Source organism: Neopelma chrysocephalum, unplaced genomic scaffold (assembly GCF_003984885.1).
Source record: "Neopelma chrysocephalum unplaced genomic scaffold, ASM398488v2 Primary Assembly neopelma1_185186, whole genome shotgun sequence".
NCBI classification, from domain to species: domain Eukaryota; kingdom Metazoa; phylum Chordata; class Aves; order Passeriformes; family Pipridae; genus Neopelma; species Neopelma chrysocephalum.
The window spans coordinates 1-10,669 of NW_020938640.1; the positions used below are offsets into that span (position 1 = coordinate 1).

At 66.6% G+C, this 10,669-nt stretch overlaps 2 protein-coding genes across 2 annotated transcripts; one reads left to right on the forward strand and one right to left on the reverse strand.

Moving 5' to 3' along the window:
• Nucleotides 1–146: 146 nt before the first annotated feature.
• LOC113962798 (aladin-like) lies at nt 147–5,729 on the forward strand (the record flags this gene model as incomplete). The annotated part of the gene is made up of 15 exons (XM_027673568.1): nt 147–274; nt 379–434; nt 570–661; nt 941–987; nt 1,441–1,539; nt 2,282–2,425; nt 2,557–2,677; nt 2,917–3,041; nt 3,258–3,318; nt 3,931–4,021; nt 4,383–4,476; nt 4,665–4,732; nt 4,842–4,923; nt 5,265–5,349; nt 5,453–5,729. Coding segments are annotated over 15 exons (1,428 nt in total), but the record flags the coding sequence as incomplete, so codon positions are not given.
• A 1,375-nt stretch (nt 5,730–7,104) lies between these two features.
• LOC113962799 (UPF0160 protein MYG1, mitochondrial-like) lies at nt 7,105–10,050 on the reverse strand. The gene is made up of 7 exons (XM_027673569.1): nt 9,796–10,050; nt 9,343–9,455; nt 9,105–9,264; nt 8,602–8,751; nt 8,376–8,498; nt 7,917–8,098; nt 7,105–7,534 (listed from the first exon to the last, which is right to left on the reverse strand). The coding sequence occupies exons 1-7, from the start codon at nt 10,048–10,050 to the stop codon at nt 7,105–7,107; spliced, it is 1,413 nt and encodes a 470-aa protein (XP_027529370.1).
• Between the last annotated feature and the right edge of the window lie 619 nt (nt 10,051–10,669).

Sequence of the window (10,669 nt, forward strand, 5' to 3'; positions counted from 1 at the left end):
GTCCCCCTCAGCTCTGGCTGGAGTTCTGGCCCCTTGTGCTGGGGGGGGTCTCCTTGCCCCCCCATGGTACCCCCTGGATGTCCCTGGTGGTCTCAGGGGTGGTCTCAGGGGTGCTGTGGGCTCAGGGGTGCTGTGGGGGCCCACAGGTGCCCGACCTGCCCGTGCTCAGCCTGCCCAAGGAGCCCCTCAAGGCTCACGGGCGGCAGGAGCCCAGCGCCCGCCCGCCCTTCATCCACCACCGCGAGTCCCCATGGAAGCGCTGCCTCAGCGCCTGGTGAGTGTCCCCCTGCCCCTAAAAGTGCCCCCCAAAGTGCCAGGTCTGCCCCCCCGAAGCGGGCAGGGGGTGCTGAAGGGGCTCTGACCCCGCTGTGGCCGCAGGCGCGACGCGGGGCTCTGCGGGGTGCTCCGGGAGGTGGCCAGCGCCGAGGAGGAGGGTGAGTCCGTGGCTGCTCCTGGAGATTTCCCGGGATCTCTGGGTCTGGGATCCCTCTGTTCCCATTGTGCTGCCCCCGCCCGTGCCCCCCGTGGTGCGGGTGGGCGCAGCTGAGGGTGCTTTGTCCCCCCCCCAGGGCTGCGGTGGCTGAGGACGGGCTCGAGCCACGCGCTGGCCGTGTGCCACTGGCTCTCCTCGCTCCACGGATCCCTGTTCCCACACCTCTCCGTGAGTCCTTCCAGGCCTGATCCCTGGGGCTGGGGGAGGCTGGTTTGGGGTGGTGGGTGGTCCCTTCCCTCCTGAAAACCCACCCAAACGCTCCTCCTGGCAATGCCCAGCTCCAAACGCTGCTCCTTCCCTCACCAAAGGGAGGGGAATGCTGCCCTAAGGCCTTGCCAGGGCCCAAAGCGCTCCAAGAGGGGCCAAAATCCAGGTAGGGGAAGAGAAAAGAGGGGATGGGCACTGGGGGTCCTCGCTGCCAGCTCAGTGTTCTGCTCTCCCCTGCAGCTGACCAGTGAGGACATGATTGCAGCCTTCTCCCAGGCCGTGGACTGGTGAGTCCTGTGTGTCCCAAAAGCACCATCCCTGGGGTCTGTGACACCCCTGGAGCTGGGAGAAGGGTGGGGGTACAAGGACAGGAGGGCCCTGTCTGGGTGGGCACGTTAAGGGCAAGTATTTCCCCGCTGGCTCTGGCTGCCCTGGTTTGTGTCTGGTGGTCAGAGAGAGGCAAAGCCTCTGATGTGCTGAAATCAGGGTTACACTACATCAGAGACTGCAAAATTCCTCCCAGTTCCCACCCCAGACTGTGGCAACCAGCCCCTCGGCAGAGCCCTGGGAATAATTGCCAGGAACGGGGGAGTTTCTCGAAGAAAACGGTCCCATCCAGCAGCGAAAAGGGAGTTTTATTTCACTGGGCACTCTGGGAAGGGCCTCTGCCAGCCTGGGGGGTGCTGGGTGGTGCCAGCACCTCTGCTTGGAGCCTCACCCTGCCCTGTCCCTGCCTCCAGGGCCGGATGCCCCGTGCGGGCCTTCGCCTGGCACCCCCACACCAACAAGTTTGCTGTGGCGCTTCTGGACGATTCCATCCGGGTCTACAACTCCAACAGGTGGGGCTGGAGCTGCTGCTGCCTCTCAGGATTCGGGGTGCCCTGGTCCTGCTGCCACAAGCCACGGTGCCCTTGGCCTTCCTGCCCACGTGGGCTCACGTTCAGCCCCCCCTGCTCCTTTCCCACCGCTCTTCCTGGAGCATGATCCTGACCGAAGCCTTGGCTTTCCTTTCCCTCCCTGCTCTGTAGCTCTGGGGGCATCCTGGGAGTCCCACAAGCCCAAGGGGGGTCCCACAGCCCAAGGGGGCACAGGCAGAGCAGTGTTTGGAGCGTCGTTGAGTCTCCTCTCTCCCCCAGGTCTCCCTGCTCCCCCAGGGAATGCCAATCCCTCCTCAGGAGAAGACTGTGCCGGCTGGTCCTGCGGCCCCCTCCACGCTTCCCTGCTCCAGCCCCCTCTCCCAGCTGGGATTTCTGGCCAGCCCGGGCCCTCTCCTGCCCCAGGGCTGGGCTGGGGGCAGCTCAGGCCAATTGCACCAGGTGTGCTCTGGCTCACTCCGGTGTCACCTGGCTGGGAATTCCTGTCCCCCGCTGTCACCTGGCTGGGAATTCCTGTCCCCCCACACCCCCTCCCCACCCTGGGAAGCAGGGCACAGCAGGGCACAGCAGGGCACATCCCCCCTTCCCCTTCCCACTCTGCTTTCCCCCTGCACTGGGCTCAGAGCTGGCAGAGGACACTGGGGCACGGCCCACACGCTCTTGGTCCCACGTTTTGCCCTTGTCACATGTGTCCCCTCCCCGGCAGTGCCACCGTCCCCTCGCTGAAGCATCGCCTGCAGAGGAACGTGGCCTCCATGGCCTGGAAGCCTCTCTGTGCCTCCATCCTGGCCGTGGCCTGCCAGAGCTGTGTCCTGGTGTGGCACCTGGATCCCACCTCCCTCTCCACCAGGTGACAACCCCCGCACACCCCCCGCCCTGCCATCGGGACCCCCTTTGGGGTTGGCTTTGGGATAAAGCCAGGCAGGTGCCCGTCCTGCCAGCCTGTCCCAACCCCTCCTGGGGTTTCTCTTTCTCTTCCAGACCGTCATCAGGCTGTGCCCAGGTTCTGTCCTACCCGGGGCACAGCCCTGTCACCAGCCTGGCCTGGGCACCCAGTGGGGAGCGGCTGCTCTCGGCGTCACCGGTCGACACGGCCATGCTGGTGAGGAGCCCTGAGCTGGCTGTGCCTCCCCGGGGGGATGTGGGGACCACGGCCACCCCAGAGGGTCACCCAGGGACAGCTGGGCTGGGCACAGGTGCTGCTCCCACAGAGGGTGGGTCAGGCAGCTCTGAATTTGACCTGGACCTGAAATCATCGCTCTGTGTCCCCTAATCCAAACAACCCCCCCCAACAGTCAGCATTCTGACGTAACCATTTGCCTTCCTTGTCCCCTCCTCCAGGTGTGGGACGTGTCCACTGAGAACTGTGTCCAGCTGCAGTGGTTTGGGGGTGGTGGTGTCACCTACTTGGCCTGGTCACCCGATGGCAGCAAGGTGCTGGCAGCCACCCCCTCGGCCGTGTTCCGGTGAGCGCCCCACCTGCCCAGCTCCCCTCGCAGCCCTCGCCCTTCTTTCTGCCCCAAAACTGAGCAGATCTGGAGCCTGAGTGTCCTCACTGCTCCCACTCCTGCTGGGGGGGGCAAAAGGGCACAGGGGTGGGTGGCTGGGTCTGACCCTGTGGGCTCCTGGAACAGCGGGATTGGGGCAGATCCCAGGAATTCACCCTGTTCTGTCTCCTGCAGGGTGTGGGAGGCTCAGATGTGGACGTGTGAGCGGTGGCCCACTATCAGAGGACGCTGCCAGGTAGGATGGATTCCTCGGGCAAGGGATCATTTAGGCTGGAAAAGCCCTCTGAGACCGTTGAGTCTCACGTCCCCCAAGTGCCACATCCACAGGGCTTTTAAATCCCTCCAGGGCTGGGGACTCCCACCCTGCCCTGGGCAGCTGTGCCAGGGCTGGACAGCCCTGGAAATTTTCCCAGTATCCAACCTGAACCTCCCCTGGTGCATTTTGAGGCTGTTTCCTCTTGTCCCATCCCTTGTTCCCTGGGAGCAGAGCCCGACCCCTCCCTGGCTCCCCAGAGTTGTGAAGGTCCTCCCTGAGTCCCCTTTTCTCCAGGCTGAGCCCCCCCAGCTGCTCCTCACAAGTTCTCCAGCCCTTTCCCCAGCTCCATTCCCACCTCTGGACACGCTCCAGCCCCTCAGTGTCTGTCTCGTAGCCCCAAACTGACCCCAGGATTTGAGGTGCAGACATCACCTCCAGGGCCCTCGGGGACACGTTGGGTGGGTTTTACCAAAAATCCCCCATTCCCAGCTGGCTCCAAAAGATCCCTGGCCAGGGGAGGGGCCATCCACAAAGCCCTGAGCTGTCCCTGGACCCACTGGAGTCTCCCTGCAAACCCTCCCTGTGCCACAGACGGGGTGCTGGAGCCCGGACGGCAGCCGACTGCTCTTCACGGTGCTGGGGGAGTCCGTCATCTACTCCTTGTCCTTCTCCGAGTACCGGGGTGAGTCTGCCCGAGCTGGAGCTTCCCAAGGGCTGGGGTGGGGCCCAGGTGATCCCTCACCTCTGGCTGAGGGACCTGGGACATGCAGGGGGGCGCCTTGGGGGTCTCCCAGAGCACGGAATCCTTGGGGTTGGGTTTATCCCCCCTCATGTTGCCTCTCAGTCGTGTGGACACGAAGGGTTTTTGCAGGGGGGGATGTTCAGGGCCAGCTCAGGGGTTTGTCAGCAGAGGGGCCGGTCCTGGGGGTTGCTGTCCCCTGTCCTCCATCCCAGACATGGGATATCAGCACGTTGTTCTGAGAAATGGATAAATTATGGGAAATCTGGGCAATTCAGTGGGATTTATGGAGTGTTCCCTTCAGGGGAGATGCAGGGGCAGGTGGGGGGCTCCAAAACAGCCTCGATCGTGGCAGACCTGTCCGAGACCACCTTTGAGACGCTCTACGGGGACGAGAGGTGGGTCTGACGTGGCACCTGGGGGGGCAGAGGGGGACCCCGCTCCCCTTGGCAGCAGCCCCTCGATGCTGGGGACCCCGGGGGGCTGAGGGGGTCTGTGCCCCCTGATCCTGGGGGACATTTGGGGGGCCAAGGGGGTCTGTGCCCCTCGATCCTGGGGGCTTCCCTGCTGCTTGTGCTGGTTCCAGGATTGGAGGAGAGGTGCATTCCATGGTGTGGGACCCCACTGGAGAGAGACTCGCAGTGATCATCAGAGGTGAGTCCCGCCTGAAGATCCCACTTCCAGCAAGGAAGAGGGGCACCGAGGGGCCTGTCCACGTGCCCCTGGAGCAAGGAAAGCCTCCCTGCCCCTCTCCCTCCTGCAGGACACCCCGACTCTCCGGGCAGCCAGACGGCCATCGCCGTGTTCCGCACCCGCAACAGCCCCGTCTTCGAGCTCCTGCCCTGGTGAGTCGTGGTGGGCACTGGGTGGGTTCCTTGCAGCAGGTTTTGGGTGGGTTTGGGTTCATTGAGTACCATTAACCCCCCCTGGGGGGTGTGGTGGGGAAGAGCAGCCCCTCCTCACCGTGGGGAGACCCCATCCCGCATCACTTCAGGGCCTGTCACTGTTTTACCTCCGAATCCCATTGTGTTTTGGCCGTGTTGGCCATTATCCACCTCGAGCCCCTTGGCTTTGGGTTCTCCCTTGCCCAGTGCATCCAGTCAGGTCCTGGGTGTCTCCACTTGGCCCTGGCAGTGTGGTGTTTCTGTGGCTGTGCCATAACCGTGGCTCCTCCTGCCCCCCACAGCGGGTTCGTGCGGGGCGAGCGCGGTGCCCAGCCCCAGATCATCGCCTTCCACCCCTGCTTCCCACGAGGAGCCCTCCTGACCGTGGTGAGTCGCTCCCCCCTTGGTGCTGGGTGGTCTGACACGGGCTGGGGGGAAGGTGTCCGGGATCTTGGACCCTCATTTTCTTCCGTGTCCTCTTCCTTTCCAGTGCTGGTCCTCGGGGAAGATCAGCCACATCCCCTTCTTCTTCGTCAGTGCCCACGTGCCCCTGGCCAGCCCCCACCGCAGCCCTGTCCCCGTCGTGGCCAGTGTGAGGGAGCAGCCCCTCTTCTCAGAGCTGTGACCACAGCCCGGGGCCTTGGTGGCTCCTCTTCCTCCCTGGGCAGCCTCATCTTCCTCCTGGGACCCCTGGCGGCCTTCAACCCCTTGGGGGGCAGAGGGGGTCTCCCAGAGTCTGCATCGAATAAAGGCCGATCTTTCCCCCCTCTCCTCCTCTTTCCTTGCCCTGAGGGGGCTGGAAACTTTCCATGGGGTGAGTTCTGGAAGTTCCGTGGGTCTGGGGGTGCTCCAGAGCTGCTTTTTGGGGTCAGAGAGAGCTCAGGGTCAACTTGCAGAACTTCCCCGTGCTGAAGCCCAGTGGGGTGAGCCCACGGGGCCAGGTTGTTTTGGGGTTAAAGAGCCACATTTTGGGGAAAGGTGAAGGCAGGGGGGGCTCAGGGGTCCTTGGCTGCACACACAGCACCCCAGGCCTCCCCTTGTGGGTGAACTGAACCCCCTGTGGGTCCATAAAACCCCAAACTTGAGCCCAGTCGGGTTGTGAGCAGGGCTGGAGGGTCCCCGGGGTGCTCGTGCCAGCCCACGTGAGCCCCCCCACCAGCACCAAAGGGGGGGGGCAGCAGATGGACCCCCCCTGCCCAGAGAAGGGATTAATGAGGCGGGAGGCAGCGTGGTTAAATCCCGGGATTACATATGGTTAATCCCCAGGATTACACTGCAATAACAGGGATAATGGGGAGAGCGCAGGGTCCCTGCTCACCCCCACAACCCAAAGACCCCCCCGGGACCCCCAAAATGCTCCTCCAATCCCGAGGTGGGACAGAGAGTCCCCCCCACCACCCCCACCCCACCCACATCCAGCCCCTCCATGGGGCTGCACAGGCACGAGGAGGATCCAGGGGGAAAAACTGGGGGATGAACCCACCGCTGCTGCTGGGGCGGTACCGGGGGGGGGGCTTCACCCCTCGGCACTGCCCGGTTTGCTCCCGGTGCTGCCTCCCCGGAAGGCGCTGAGCGGCTCCTCCTCCTCCTCCCGGGGCCGTGCCCGCAGGTATTCCAAGGGCAGTGCCCGCAGGTATTCCAGGTGCAGCCGCGTCTCCGCCCGGCTCCTCCGCACGAACCGGCCCACGTAGAGCAGGAGGGCCCCCAGCCACCCCCCCACGGCCACCAGCACCACCATGTCGGGGGCCCGCGCCCCCCCGGCCCCGCCCAGCGTCTCGTTGTGGGGGGGGCAGCGCCCCGGGGGCCCCCCCTGGGCACCGGCAGTGCCCGGGGAGCCCCAGCGCCAGCAGGAGCAGCCAGGCTGCCTGCATTGCCCCGGGAAGGAGGACGGGTGGCACGGCAGGACGGGTGGCACGGGAGGACGGGTGGCACGGGAGGGGGGGCTCTGTGCCCCCCCCCAGCGCTGCTGATGCGCGGGATTGGGGCGGGGAGGGCGGGGGGAAGCGCTGGCTCCCGTGGCTGTACCCACCTCACAGCAACCCCTACCCCCTGCCCACCCCCCCGGGGCCCCCAATAGCGCATCCACTGGGCACACACTGGTCTTTACTGGTGCTGGAAACCCCTCGGAATGGGGTGGGGGGGTTATACAGGAACGGGAGCAAACTCCAGGGAAACGGAGCCAGCAAGTCTCTGACTGGGCTGGTGCCCCTCCAGTGCCAGGGGTGGTGGGCACGCTGCCACCCGGGGGGGGGGGCTGCCCCCCACCCCCGCAGGTCCCTTGGAGCATCTCGCTGCGATCCCGTTACAGGAACAGTCCCAGCTGCCCCTGGAACCCCCCGCGCTGGGCCGGGGGGTCCCTTTTGGGGTGACGGCGATGGGAGGGGGGGGGCTCACCCGCTCTGCGTGCCCCCCCCCGTGCCGCAGTGCCCGCCGTGCCATCTCCAGGGCCCCCTCCCGGCTCCGGTTGCCGCCGATGAAGCCGCTGGCGTGGACGAAGACGCAGCCGGGGACACCGGAGAGCTGGGAAAGGGCCTCGTCCCGCAGCCCCCGCCACGCCTCGGGCAGGGGGAGCCTGGGGGGGACACGGGGGACACCGGGTGACAACCTGGGGGGGGCACATGGGGGGTAGAATGGGGGTACAGGGGGCAGAGTGGGTGTACAGAGCTCGGAGAGGAGTGCAGGTGGGTGGAATGAGGGTACAGGGGGCAGACTTGGGGTACAGAGAGGGGCAGAATGGGGGTGCAGAGCCGTGGGGGGGATACAGAGGGGCAGAGTGGGGGTACAGAGAGGGGCAGTGAGGGTACAGGGGGCAGAGTAGGGGGTGCAGAGCTGTGGGGAAGTGTACAGGGGGAGCAGAGTGGGGGTGCAGGGGGGCAGAATGGGGGTGCAGATCTGTGTGGGGGGGGACAGGGGGGGCAGAGGGGGGGTGCACAGCATGAGGGGAGGGGTCTCACCGGCTCTGGAAGGTGTGGGGTCCTGTGGGGACGCTCTGAACCCGCCACTGCCCGCCCCGGTCCGGGAACAGCACAAGCTGGAGTGGCCTTGGCAGGGCCAGCTCCTTCTCCAGCTGGAAAAGGTGCTCCTTCCAGGGGCAGCCGCCCTGGGGCAGCTCCAGCACCTGCCCACTCGAGTCCACCTGGGAGGGGGGACGCCACAGCCACTCTGGGGGACTGTTCCCAGAGCCCCCAAATGGCCCCAGGGCTTGGCTTCACCCCCTGAGGCTCAGAGAGCCCCACACATGGGGCGTGGATGAGGTGGGGAGAAGGGTGGGCAGAGTGGGGGTACAGAGCCCTGTGTGGGGCACAGTGGGGGCTGCAGGGCCATGCAGGGAGGTTCATACTGAGGCGATTGGGCCTCCCCACACCCCAAAGCTGCCCCCCCATTTTCAGACACCCCTGGACCAGTGGCCCTACCTCGAAGCGGCGCCGAACGGCCTCTTCCACCAGTGCCCGTGCCGGCAGCCAGGCCCGGTGGTAGAAGTCGAGCCGGTCCATGAACTCGCTCCCCACCAGCTCCATCGCCCGCCTGAACCCCGCCTGGGGGCACAATGAGGGGTCAGGGGGGTCCCCAGGCCAGGTGTCCCCATCCTGGGTGTCCCTGAGCCGGGTGTCCCAGAGGGGCCATGGTGCCCGTGCCCACCTCGGTGTCCTGGTCGGGGTCGTTCCAGCGGGGGTTCAGGTGCCCCACGCGGGCGCTCAGGGTGGTGGTGAGGGCGTAGCGGGGCTCCCCCTCCGCCTGTGCGATCCCATTGTCGATGGCGTCGATCTCCTCCACAAAGTTCTCGTAGAGCTGGGAGGGGGACAGCGGGGACAGTGAGGGGACAGAGGGGACAGCAGAGGAACAGGGGAGGGACAGGAGGAGACAGTGAAGGGACAATGGGACTGTGAGGGGACAGAGGGGAAAGAAGGGGACAGCAAAGGAGGGAACAGTGAGGGGACAGCAGGAGGAAAATGGGGGGGAAAGCAGGAGGGGGGACAACGGGGGCAGCACTGGGGGGGGCACAGCAGGGCCCAACCACACACCAGCAGCTGCCACAAACTGGTCGCCTCTTTCTTGGAATCTCCTGTGGGGTGACCCCCCACCAAAAGGAGCAGCCCTGGGCAGAGCTGTGGCACTGGGGGGGGGGTCAGAGCCCCCCGTACCTTATCATAGAGCGCCGTGACCACGGGCCCGTCCTCCGGCTGCCCCAGGAGCGTTGCCAGGATCTGGGAGCCGAAGTGACAATAGACCAGCCCGGCGCTGCTCAGCTTCGTGCTCCAGGGCTTGTCGGGCCGGAGGCTCCTCATGGACTCTGTGAAGGACCTGCAGGGCACCGGGGTCAGCCCCAGGGACCCCCGGGGACGCCGCTGTGCCGGCGGGCGGGCCGGGGGTGGGTCTCACCTCTGGTGGTGGTCGTAGCGGTGCCGCTCGGGGTCGTACTCGCCCCCCACGTCCACCACCACGTCACACTGGGCCAGGCGCTGGGGGTCCCGCGTCCGCACCACCTCCGCGTCCTGCCGGGGGGCACGCGGAGCATGAGGGTCCCCCGGAGCACCGGAGACCCCCGAGAGCTGCCCCCGGGGGACCGGGGAACCCGAGGAGGGGCTGAGAGCTTCAGGGTGAGCCCCAGGTGACAAGGGACCCCGAGGAGGGGCGTCAGGGTGACCCCCAGGCGGGACCCCGATCACCCACCACTGGGTGGGTCCCAAGGACTCCACGCGGGTCCGGGAGACCCGACGGTGGCCGCAGGTGGGACTGGGAGCCCCGAGCGAGGTCACAGGGGAGACTTGAGGAGGGAGCCGGGCCCCTGCAGCGCACGGTGCCGGTGCCGCCGCACGGAGCCCGGGGCCGTACCCGGTAGCGGGGCAGGAGCCGCAGAAGGAAACACGCGAGCGCCTCGTCGCAGTGGAAGGTGCCGTCGTGGGTGCCGATGAGCGGGGCGGGCTCGGGACGCGGCCGCTTCTGCCCGGCCGCGGTGGCGACGGAGCCCCCGGGCCCGATCCCGGCCATGGAGGAGCCTCCGGAGCCTCCGATCCCGGTCCCTGTCCCGATCCCGGTCCCGATCCCGATCCCCGCCATGAGTCGAACGGCGCGGGAGAGCCCGCGCATGGCCCCGCCCCCGGCCCCGCCCCTTCCACCCGCAGACCCCGCCCCATTCCACCCCGGCACCGCGCACAGGCCGACGCCTTTCCTGCGCACGCGTGACCACGCCTCCCCGGTTTACAGCCCCATTTAAACCCCGCCCTGCGCATGCGCAGTTGGTCACGGCTACACCGAGAGGGGGCGGGGCCAATGCACCGCTTCGGGGAGACAGCGCCCCCTGGCGGCCGAATGCGGGGACACAACGGGGGGACACGGACGGGGACACACGGACACGGGGACACACGGACAGGGACACGGGGACAGGACAGGGACAGGGACACGGGGACAGAGACACGGGGACAGGGCAGGAACACAGGGACAAAGACACATGGATAGGGACAGGGCAGGGATAGGGACACGGACGCAGGGATAGGGACACGGGGACAGGGCAAAGGGACACAGGGACACACGGACAGGGACACGGAGACACAGGGATACGGGGACAGGGACACACGGACACGGGGAGAGGGACACGGGGACAGGGCAGGGACAGGAACACAGGGACAGGGACACACGGACAGGGACAGGGACAGATGGATAGGGACATGGGGACAGGGCAGGGACAGGAACACAGGGACAGGGACAC